At 36.9% G+C, this 12287-nt stretch overlaps 1 protein-coding gene across 3 annotated transcripts in view; it reads right to left on the minus strand.

Moving 5' to 3' along the window:
* Positions 1–12287, minus strand: part of thrb (thyroid hormone receptor beta) — an 84511-nt gene that overhangs the window by 14792 nt on the left and 57432 nt on the right. For 2 of the 3 annotated variants that reach the window (XM_054606019.1, XM_054606021.1), the window contains exons 3-4: positions 7997–8069; positions 6522–6572 (exon numbers count right to left, since the gene is read on the minus strand). In XM_054606019.1, coding sequence (XP_054461994.1) covers positions 6522–6572; positions 7997–8003 — 58 coding nt within the window. In that variant the 5' untranslated portion in view covers positions 8004–8069. The remainder of the gene's footprint in view (positions 1–6521; positions 6573–7996; positions 8070–12287) is intronic. The other variant, XM_054606022.1, reaches the window with a different exon arrangement.

The following is a 12287-nucleotide window of genomic DNA, read 5'->3' on the forward strand; positions in this document are numbered from 1 at the left end:
GCAGTGAAAATGTAGATATATATCGCATTTAATACATTAGTTTATACATTAAATTCCAATAGGAAATTACTATAAATAAATTGGCTGTTTCATATTAAATGCCCTAAATGTACAGAGATAAACCTCAAAGGTAGTTTTTAGTGTATTTTAAAACAATATGTCTGTTTTCCCACAGTTTTTCCCACAAACATTTACCATTAATGTAAAATTATTATTTAATTATATTTGTTTGTTAAACCTGTGCTACATTTTTTTATAGTTTATTTAATGTAACTTTTTGGATATGTTTTTTTACTGTAATTTGAGGGTATCCATCTGGAAACTTTGCAAACAGACTTTTTTCCCTTTTTTTCTCACAGTGACAATCACAATTTAGTGTAATAATCTTTAATTCAATTATTGATATTAGTACTATTATTGTGTCTGCTGAAAATGCCTTTTCCATTTTAAGCAATTCATTTTCACTATTAAGCATTTTTCCCCAATGAAAAACAACTTAAATCCTTCAGAAATTCAAATTTCAGATCTAAATAATTTGTGCTAATGTAAAATACCTAATAAAGAATATTAATTTAGATTCATCTAAGTGCATATTACCTGTGCATTAACTGTTTCATGTTAGATGTGCGCAAACTGAGTATGCTATACTGTATTAATAACTAATCAAATATGATTTAAAATGTCTAACATTAAATATAAAAGCTTGTTGCTGATTACCACTACCGATTTTACCTCTGCTCTTGGAAATTCTTAAAAACTTATTCTATTCTATCTATTCTGTTACATTTGTTATATCTATATCTATGTCTTTTACTACATATTTGTAAATACAATCAGTTTTACAAATACTTCAAGCTAATATTAGTTCAGTTAAATACTGCAGATATAGAAATTAGAAATTTTCACTCAGAGTAATTCAAGTTTTTGTAAAGAAAACAGAAGCTATATTAACATTATATATATGTAGATTGGTGGAAATACAATTTTCACTACAACTTAATTTTAGATTTCATGAGCTAAAATTGTCTGATATTGTTGTTTAGTATCGAAATGTCTAAAATTCACTGAATTAGTGAATTTTTGGGGGTATGTTGCTTCAGATTTACCTAAAAATGCTACTATATATGGAGCTAAGAAAAACAATAGGAACTGTCACAATCTTTTTTTCTTAATCAAGAACACTCAAGAGTTTCGCTAATAAAAAAAAAAAAACTTTAAGACTCTATTTTGGTACTGTTTCCACGAGTACTAGTGACTGTTAACTGAAAATGAACAAATAAACAACAAAACACAGTCAAAATAAATTGTATCTTTAAACACAATTGTACAAACTGGTTGGTATAAACTATTTGATAAAACCTGTCTCACTAAACAGTCAATAGGGCTTATCGTGGGATTACTGAACCTCTTCATGTGATAAGCGGGAGTTTGTGACAAGTAGATGTGAGCAACAGCTGGTAAGAGGCAGGCCCTTTGAGGCAAATCTTCTTCCACAGAGGGTCTGATACCAGTTTAACTTTTGAATGAGGTGATGTCCTCAACATGGACTAATCTTGTTTGGAGTTTCGACTTTCAGGAAACAGTTAAGCGTTCATCAGACAGTGTTTAACGCCTGTCAATAGTTTAACAATCTGTTGTCTGAGTGGACAGTATTAACGGCTACGCCTGTTTTTTGTGCTTTTTACACCTCAAAGTTTGTTTTTTTACCACTTATTTTAACTTTTTTTTTTTATAAATCGTTTTTATTCAGCTATATTTATATTACATTACATTACATTTATATATATTCAATTCAATTCAATTCAGTTTATTTTGTATAGCCCAGAATCACAAATTACAAATTTGCCTCAGAGGGCTTTACAATCTGTGCACATATGTGAATGTATTCACTACCTATATTACATTTGTGTGAATTCAGGTATTGAACAATATGTTGTTTGAATAAAGAAATACAGTAAATTAACTATTGCAATTATTTGAATGATAGATCTTTATGCTTTTATCTTTTCCTTTGAAATAATGCAAATGAAATGTGTTGACAGCCACCATCAGAATCATCTGCATAAACACATCATGTTCTAAGGAGGAAAAAAAGCTTGATTTAAGATTACTTTATGAATGTATATTTTCTTCATATCCATTCATATTCTGTATTTTCACAATGGCCACCAATGCATCACTTTTGGTAGATAAAAACAAACAAATACATTTGAGTCTTTTCAAAATAGCACAATCTATGCTACATTTTAAACAATTAAAATATTTCTCTACTTACCCCGATTGCCTTTTTGTTATCAGTTGTACCTTTTTCGCTTTAACCTTGCTGTAATAAACATTTGTTGGAATAGGATGACTGCAAGAATATTCCACACTTCCTCTGTGAAGTTATGCTGAGTAAGTATAAATCATAACGGCTTGTCTCCAGCAGCTGACTCCAGGTATTCCTGACAAACAGTCGCGTTAAACAACAGGCCTGTCTTTTTTAGATAACAATACACTTCTACTCTACAAACATCTTTCTCTTGTCTTGCAAACGGGGAGATAGTTTCCTCTCCTGGTGGCACCTCAACACAATGACCCTTGAGCCGGCTTTTGCACAGTTATATTCCCTCCCTGATTGATTATTATATGCCAAGAGAGTTCAAAGCAGGTCCTGAACAATTAATGGATGTGGAGAATCTCTTTTTACCCAGGGCCCTCAATTGACATGATGTGCTTTGCCAGATGTCCCCAGCTACTCGGTGTTACCTGAAGAGGACACATAATTTGTTGAACCTTTCCCCTTAAAGTTTGGGGTAAGCTCAAGGGAACAACAGAAGGCTCCCATCGCCGAAGGTCAAAGTCATAGAGGGATTATCCGGCACTTTGGAATGAAGTGCAAGCATCTATTTTAGATACTGCTCCTTCTTTTCTTTATTTTTTTTACTACATTCAATTTAGATGCTTCTCTTACAAAAATATCCCAAAGTATAGTTTGCGCTTTATGTTGGTAGAAAGTGTACACATCTAGTGAGCGCAAAATAATCCGATCTCGCTCATTTCCATGAATCACTTTGTTCACAGGACCCCAGCAGGAAATTTGCCATTCGTTTGATTCTGTCAACTACGTGAGTACTAAAAAAGCTGGACAATTCAAACTGTGCATATTATGTAATGGCACACATGGGGAGTCAATGCATTCCCAAGTACTTCAAAGCCTGCACATACTCATCTTGGGGGGGGGTCAAGGGGTCTTATCTGGTCAAGATCAAGTTCATAGAAAAGCAGCCCAGTATCCCAAATAATTACTTCCGTATTGGATTCCACACCTTATGATCCACATTGTTCAGTGCCACTTCAGGAAGTTGTGAATCCTTTAGGTAGGGAGGTGTAAAGATGGTGCATGGGCGTGTTTACACGTCTCACTTTAATGTCCTGCAAACAACGCTCGCCTTTATTATCAGCCAGAATCACTATCTTTGCCGAACCTCAACCGAGTGTTTTAGTTGCCAGTCTCTAACCAATATGCTTTTTCCACAATAATACCCTGCATAGGCGTACAAAGTGAGGATGTAAAAAGAACATTGACATTGATTTTAAAGTAATTCAAGGTTTAGCAGAATTGCAAAAAGACATTCTGTTTGGAGATAAAGCTGAGAAAAGAACAGTGGGACAGCTGGATCTCTTAGATTTATGGGTGAATGGAGGGTTACATTTGTTAATGAAGACACCGACTGGATCTTTGCTCTTAAAAGAGTGAAACTATATCTTCCAATTAAAACATTTGATACTGTATATGTCACTTTATAACCTTGTTTCTCATTCGTCTCAGTCCAAAGAATCCACAGGGTCAGGTTTAATGCCTGTTCTTTTGGCCTGCCCTCTAGTTTTTTTAAATGACGGCTCTAAACCTATGAATATAGTTTTTCAATTAAGTACACGATGGCCTCCTTATCTACTTAATTTTAAAGGCTATCCTAGTTTGTTTAAGAAATACATTTGCGTACTACTTACATGATGCTCTTATGATGGCCTCATGGTTTGTCTCTTTTTAGGTGTATCATGTAATATCATAACTTAATTTTCTTTGAGGTCCATCTTGACTTATTAATAAATATTTCCCTATATGCGACAATACTTACATTATCAAATTTATATATTAATGTATATTCATCATAACTTTAAATATGTAATTTTATGTGCAAATTAGGATTGTTACTATTTGCACTTCAGTGTGACGCAATGAGATGATTTGAGTCCATAAAAAAACAAAAAACAAAGCTGACAAAAGCACTATTTCTGTTTGAACACTGCCGTGTGTCTAAGGACAAAAGGGTGTCCTAAGATGTAGAAATTCTAAAGCACCTTAGACGAATACAAATGACTTGACTCTAAATTCAGGACAAAGGACAGCACCAAACGTAATTATGTTGGATTACACAGCTCAGTCTGAATTTGTGAATTTGTGACAGCTGCGAGACAGACTGTGAAGATGATGTCATCTAGAGATAAATGCCAGCTGCTCCATAGACGCTGATCAGCAGCAAGAAAAACTGCATTTATACAGTCCATTCCCATGAAGACACAATCAACACTACAACAATAGGTCCTTAATTCAGTTATGAAATGCTGATATCCGACACACACACACACACACACACACACACACACACACACACACACACACACACACACACACACACACACACACACACTGCAAATAGGATGGATTTTTCTTTTTTAAGGTACGTTAAGCCCAGCTATGTTAACTAAAGCAGATACTGTTAGTGCTAACTGTTGTAAGTGGACAATCCCTCCGGAGCTCATCTGTGATCACACTGAGCGTGTGTTATTTATAGGGACAACTTTAATCATCCATCAAATCGATCATGTAGTGATCTAATAAAATCAATGTGCTAAACACAGATTTACCAAAGCGTTTGCACCTGATTTTGTGCAGTCTGATGCAAATGCATTTGGTGTTTGTATCAAAAAACCTCAGTATTCGAGGGACGTCAGCCAAATTGACACCATCTCCACCTCCACCTCCACGGCTGCCCACTGAGCTGCTGGTGCACTCTTGTGCTCAGCCTTTTTCTTAGTATCTCTGGCTCTGTCGGGTAGCTTTTTTTCTAGCAAAATATGTGAATGGCGCTCTCTGTTTCTAGTTTGTTTAAGAGAAAAGCACTAGGTAGTTAGCAGGAACAGCTATATGAATACATTATAGATTACATTAACAGGTATTCCACAGGAGGTGCAGAGAAAAAAGCACTCTAGTAATATAGTTAAAGACCAGAGGCTCTCTGTACCATCGACACTGATTAACAGTGCGATTACCTCAAAGTCCCAGTTTGTCCTTTTAATCTATTGCAAGGAGCTAAAGGAGAAGACATGATAGAGGACACAGTGTGGAAAGCACCATCAAAAAATGCAATCCGTAAAATGTCCTCGTGCACCCAACAGTCCTGCCCTAATATAAATGACTTCAGCGACCCTCTAAACTCAACAAATGCGAGCACTGAAATTTTAATTGAGGCAATTTAAACTGTATTGAGACCGTTTTAAAAGTCATCTTTTTGTGTCAACAGCCGCCACAGAGGACCAGAAATAAATCTATAGCTCATTCACAGCAGCCCAGACCTCTATAAAAAGGCCATATGAAGCCGTAACAACGCTGACTGAAGTGTCCTTGAATGCACCAGCAATCAGTGCAGAGTATAAAACCCTTAGTGATAGTGCGGTTCAGAAAGAGGAGAGCAGAGATAGAAGGAGGGGAAGTGGAAAGTTTCCACTGCGTCCGTACGGACCCATTAGTGATTATGTGGCAAAGGAAAAGAGTTAGATAGTAAAGTCTACCATTAAAGTGAAGGGACTTCAGGCTATTCTGTGATGCTTTTCAACCAGTTTATCTATTTTTTAGCTCAGAAAGATGCCTCTAGAGTTTTGAGTTTAAGCTTAAAGATGACACGGCTTGGTTTTTATTATAAAAGCTGGTCTTGGTAGATAATATAAAAAGAAAATATTCAAAAACTGTGCCTTTAAACGAGCCGTGATGATTTCTTATTCTATTTAATATACAGACAATTTCACAGTTTTAAATGTAAATATTCTAAATCTGACCAATTGTTTATCAGTTGTCAAAGGTATGTTCATTGGTGCAGTGTGCATATGTGATTGACATCAGCTGACAGGAAGTAAACATTGACCTAACTGTTGTCTAGCAAGCAATTTCCGTTGAAATGCTCTACAACTGAGCGTTTCATACAGAGGGTTAATACAGGTATATTCAGACAGACAGTATGAGAAAATTCAACATTTTGAACATTAAAGCATGTGAACATATTTTAGGAGAAACCCCAAAATATGAGTATGAACTTAGAAATAGCACAAAAAAAAGGAAAATCTGCAAGAGGTTAAAAAAGATCGGAAACAGTTTCTCAAGTTTTTAGTGAAAAGCTGGAGCACAGTTTCGAGTGCTCCTAAGCTCAACCAGACTGACAGAGAGTAGGAAAAGCAGTGCTGAGAGGGAGGATAAATATTACCATTTTGAATGGCCTCATCTTTCCAGCCGGGGGAGCAATTTTCTGCTGGCTCTAAAATAGATGGGAGAGGCACTTTTAAAAAAAAAAAGCTACTTGCTGAGTGAAACAGGTGAGAGAGGCAGACTGACACGCCTCTTCTTTTAAAATCAATTCAAAAGGACTCAACAATCAAATGGTAATGAAACAGCAGGTTATAGTGAATTATGCAGCAGAAACATCACTTTGTCACAGTATGTTGTTGCTCGTCTGGTGTTACAGTGATTGAGGGTTCCCCGGTTCAGCTCCTCTTGCGATACACCTAAGCTCATGTGTGTGCTCTCTATGCCGAGGTCGATAGCATATGTGACGGATAAGCGAGGTCAGCGGGACCAGCTAAATCCACACATCATGAGCCAATTCGCCCTGTACACTACATATGTTGTTAGGTAGACTAATGCACGGGACTGTGTGTCGGAGGACAGCAACAGGTACATCTCTTACATTGCGATTAAGGGGGTTTAACGTGTCCTTTGAACTGCTTTCTGCGTGTGCAAGTGGAGTCTACTTTCCTAGTGGGCAATGGATGAATTGTAATAAATGGTTAAGGAGGAAAAGTAGTGCCGAGTGGATTGTTAAGTTAAAACTGACAACATTTTAACTCTCAAATCATTAAGTCATGAAATAAAAAAGCACTTTATATCTATCAAGTGAAACTTTGTGTTAAACTATAACTCTGAGACATCAATTTTGGCAAAAACACTGTATTTTAAAAAAGAGATATTTGATTTAAACTGATGTTCACGATGTTTTTAATCTTCCCTCACACAACAAAGGTTTCTTGCTGGCAGAGGACACCGTTCACTGCATCTTACAGGAAGCAGGTTCTTCTGCTGGTGAGGACAGCTCATCACTAGCCAGTAAAATTAGAACGCAAATGGTATTTGTCTGACGCCCTCTTCACACGATCAGTGGTACAAGCTGTGCGCCATGTACAGCTGGAATTATGTCAGAAAATTGATTGCTTTAATGTTACGGCAGGGACGCCAGCTAATTGGTTGTGAATAGAAGGGTCACTGACAAAAAAGGTCAGATTTTTTGGGATATTTGTCAGCAGGTTGTGTTTTCTCAGTTGTCATTGAATTATATATATTTAAACTTAATTGATTCCGAGCACTTTTAAAAGTCTTTCAAGTTTGGTTTAAAAAATCATTATAGATCTTGGAAAGCCAATGACTCACACCCAGGTAAAGTGATTATGCCACTGATGATGTGTAGAGGGTCTACTTTAATTTAGCATTTAACTATTTTCTTTTCAGATTTAATTCATTTGAATTCTTGGGCTTAAGTATAAAAAAAAATAAAAAATTTTTTTAATATTTTTTTAATATCACCTCCTAGCAACTTTAAAGTACACCATAAATCTTATTTGGAATAAACCCTGGGGGAGCGAGGCTGCGAGTGTGTGTGTGTTGGGTTAATCAGGTCAGACATCTTACCTGACATACTGGTGGGGTTCAAGGCCAAGACGTCATCCTCAGAGCCTCCTCAGACATCTGGGTACCTACCTAGCTGAACACAGAGCCAAGAAAAAACATCAATCACTCGGTTCATTACTTATATAATAGCTGACGACACTTCAAACTAAACTTGAAATTATGTATTTTGTTCTCACAGCATGTCCAACCCGCTGTGCCATTTTAATAAACAAACTAAAGTTGTGTGTGTGTGTGTGTGGTTGGGTGAACAGGAAAAAAAGTGCCGCTAATTGAATGTAATCAGCCTCTTCAGCTTGATGAAACAGGTCAAAGGAGGTGTTTGATGCCTCTTTTTCTGCATCACAAAGGACATTCAAGGATGCCGTTATTTCTGTGTTGTTACTTTATCAAAGGGAGTCTTGCACACAGACGGTTCAGATGTTATGGTTGGTTATGGATGACATCTAGTGGTCATACATGGAAAAAAACAAAGTTTACATAACCTCACAACAATTTTTAGAAATGATAAATCTGAGGGGTTGATTGCAGACTTTTTATTCCCAAGGTTTGATTGTTTTTCTTTTTCTCTATCGCACACTCTGAGTGATAATAAAGGAGCCAAATGTTATAGCAGCATGTGTTACATTCTTTAATCAGGCAGCTGATTTGAGGCAAAGCAGAGCGTCTTGCAGAGACACACGATCTGCTGTAGTTCATCAGGAATACACACACATGCTCACACACACACACACACACACACACACACACACACACACACACACACACACACACACACACACACACACACACACACACACATTGGTGGAGCTGTATAAATGAAGTACATCAGAAAAAAATGACTTGATGGGAAACACATTCTTACTGAGTATGACTAGTGAACATTACTAAGATTGATTTAAATCTTTCTGTCCTGAAGGAGTAAGCTCAACAGTTTAAGAAAAAACACAGTTTTGTTTCTAGATTGACTTCCTAAACCTCAACAGGATTTGTCTCCTCTATTAGAACAAGTAGAGGAAGAGGAGGGCAAGAATAATACTTTCACAATACTCCATTTACTAGCTGTTCTGGAGTCCCAGGCGGTGGGTCCTGGGACATCTGGTGGGACAATCGTTAAACAGAGTAGACAATTTTTAGCAACTTAACAGCCTAGTGACAAATTAAGCCAACCGTTGGGCAAATATTATCTGCCATTTCACATTGGGAGAACGTAGCATATCATATGACGGTGGAGCATCCAGACTAAAAAAGGTAATAGACTTTAGAGTGCCACCTTCTTGTCATTCCAAACAGAAAGCAGACCTCTGTGAGATCCCCAAACTACCTTTCAAAACACACCACACTAACAAATAAGAAAAAGTGATTGACGGACGGGTAAAATGGGTTTAGTCTCAGTATATCTGTACTGGATGCACCAGAAGAAGATGACTCAGCAATAATCAAACAAAGATAATACAATCTTTTCCTTTAAAATTCTATTCCTTTTCTAAAAACGTCTTGTTCAGTTGCAAAAGGCTTACACTTCAAGTAACATCATTTGAGAAAAAGTCTCTTTTGAATAGCTCCAAGGCTTTCCCTTGAATGCTGCAGCATATAACCCAGACTGTCAGCATTTTTCATCATGTTGAATCTAGTTACAAAAAGGTAGTTACACAAGAACCATTTCATAACCAAAAAAAAGAAAAAATGAAAGCTGTCTAATAATGTTTCTCACGGCAACATTTTAAAATGTTTTAGGTTGAACAGCATTTGAACCCCTGAGTCTTTAACTATTATAGTTAGAGGGTCTGCAAGCACAAACTTTTATAGACAATAAATACAAATTATAACAAACTTAAAATGCTTTGTTCCTCTGTGTCAATCAAAAAATAAAAACTTAATGAAATAACCTCATAGTATGTCCTCAGCTGACCTCTTTACATCCTTTAAATGTAAAGATAATAAAATAAAACTAATTAAATCCGATGATAAATCAACTGTTTAAATAGCCAACCATTGACTTCCATTGTATAACTCAACCTCTGTTTTTCAAAATCAAGCTCAGAATTTACAGCTTTCATAATTCCTCTGCAGTGGAAGAACAGCTGGCTTGAAAAGCATTACAGGAAACTATGATTCGGTTTGCTGCTTTTCACCCTAGAGAGCGTTTAATATGCAGACAACAGCTGGGGGAGGCCCGAAAGCTGGTTCATCCATTCAACAGGTTTCTAAAGCTCTGATGAGGACACAGACAGACAGATGGATGCCCAAACATTTTCTGGCTGGAACAAATATAAAGATGGACTGAAGGAAAAAACAGACAATGAATTGGCTGAAGTGCACTTATGTGGAGAGAAGAGACAAATGATCGTAGGTCATAGTAGGACGTTGAGATAACGAGACACAGCAGACAGAGAGCAAAGTGGAACTCCTCAGGGGATCATTTTTGTCAATAACCTCATATCTATATCATAGACAGTGTTTCAGTCTATTGACTAAACGAGTAGCCTGGAGGACAACAGTTGGCCCAGATGTTGAGGGGAAACGAGCGTCTCCTGATAGCTGGCTCCCCTGTTTTTAATGAATGCTTCATGGGAGTGAGTCAGAGTATTTTTAATACTATAATTCCCTGTCTCCTTAAAAAATATATTCCCATAAAAACTAAACTGCATTCTGAATTACGTTTCGAGGGACATGGTTAGAAAAATGTAGTTAAGTTTGTGAATTAAAATATAAGCAACGATTTGAAATAAGTTTTGTATTCCGGTGTGAATCAAAATTGACTTTTTGATTCACGCCGGACACAAACAGGGGTCTCCTGGGTGAAAGTCCTTTATATGTTTGTAAGGTTTTCTTTTATCATTTGTCAAAATAATTTAAAGATAATATAGTTTCAAGTTATGTCCACCAGTTTCAATTATTTCAACCCAATTTCTGAGAAACCATGATTGATTTATTTCAGTTAAATCTTTTCACCAGACAAGTATTTATATTGGACGATTCTGCAAAACCCAATAAAAAGTTTTACAGAACTTGGTAATGGCAATTACAGTATGGTTATGATTAAGTTCATGCTCAAATTCATGACCATGAATACAGCTATCTCAACACAATTTCCACTTAATCATGGAAATGGCAAATAAACTATATGGTTAAGGTGTGACTGTAGTTTGGGCAACTAAAGCACTTGGTTTAGGTTAAAGCTTATAGTAACATTTAATAAAACGCAAATGGAAATTGCAAGTATTTATAAAAAATTCTAGGATACGTGGCTGCATCAGGTGGCTTTAGATACTTCATCTCCTTCAGCCCCAGTTGTCATTGCTTTGGAAAAGAAGCTGAATTTGTGTAGTCTAATCATTGGCTGCTCTTGGTGGCGTACACAACTGATATTTAAGATAGGTAAATGTGGCTTCAGAAGATGCTGCTTGGGAGTAATAGTCGGCTTCTCTCCTTGTGTTTAAACGGCCTTAAAGGCTTTAACCTTTGTTAAAAGAACACTGATGATTGAGCCAACAGAGTTTCACGCCCACCCAGGCCTGGGAAGCACTTCGACTGCAAATCAACCGACAAACAAACACATAATGATGGAGATAAACATGACTTTTACTTCCTGAAACGTCAGTGCCCGATATACCTTCTCACACTTTATTAGCATAAGCTGGTGTCTTTTCGCATCTGTAGACCGACATTACCGGGGCTAAAATATGTTAATCTAAACGTAGCTAAAAAAAACTAACACATCAGAGGAAACCAAGTTCGAGGTAAAACTTCCAACAGTCACACCTTCTATATGTGGTAACAGGAAGGCACAGCAGGACAAATCCATCAGATAGGAGGTCCACAGATGGCAATTTATTTTGGAAGAGGGCGACAAATCATGCAGCTGAGTGCTTTTTGTGGCTCTCTAATTGCCATTTCTGCACATTAGTGTCCCAAATAAACAAAAGTGACAATAATGGGCTTCCACCGCAGGCGTAAATTAGCTGCAGTGTCAGTGAGCGGGGTCACTCCAGTCCACCCTCTCCCTCTGCATCGAGCTTTGGCCTTCTCCACTTTTACTGCTTGCTCCGTCTGATTTTTTCCATACTTAAAATGACAGAGAAACTAGGTTGAACTCTGAGTGGCTTTGGATGGACTGCTAGATAACTACATTGTTTGATTATGTGCTTTCTTCGCTGGGATGTTCTCTAGATGCAAAAAGAGGGCTTGAATCTAAAGTTGTAAAAATTCAGGTTGATACTAATTTGCACAGGTATGTATGGCAACAATATCCAACATTTGTTTCGATTATACTGAGGACAGAGGTTACCAT

This window comes from Anoplopoma fimbria, chromosome 10 (assembly GCF_027596085.1).
Source record: "Anoplopoma fimbria isolate UVic2021 breed Golden Eagle Sablefish chromosome 10, Afim_UVic_2022, whole genome shotgun sequence".
NCBI classification, from domain to species: Eukaryota; Metazoa; Chordata; class Actinopteri; order Perciformes; family Anoplopomatidae; genus Anoplopoma; species Anoplopoma fimbria.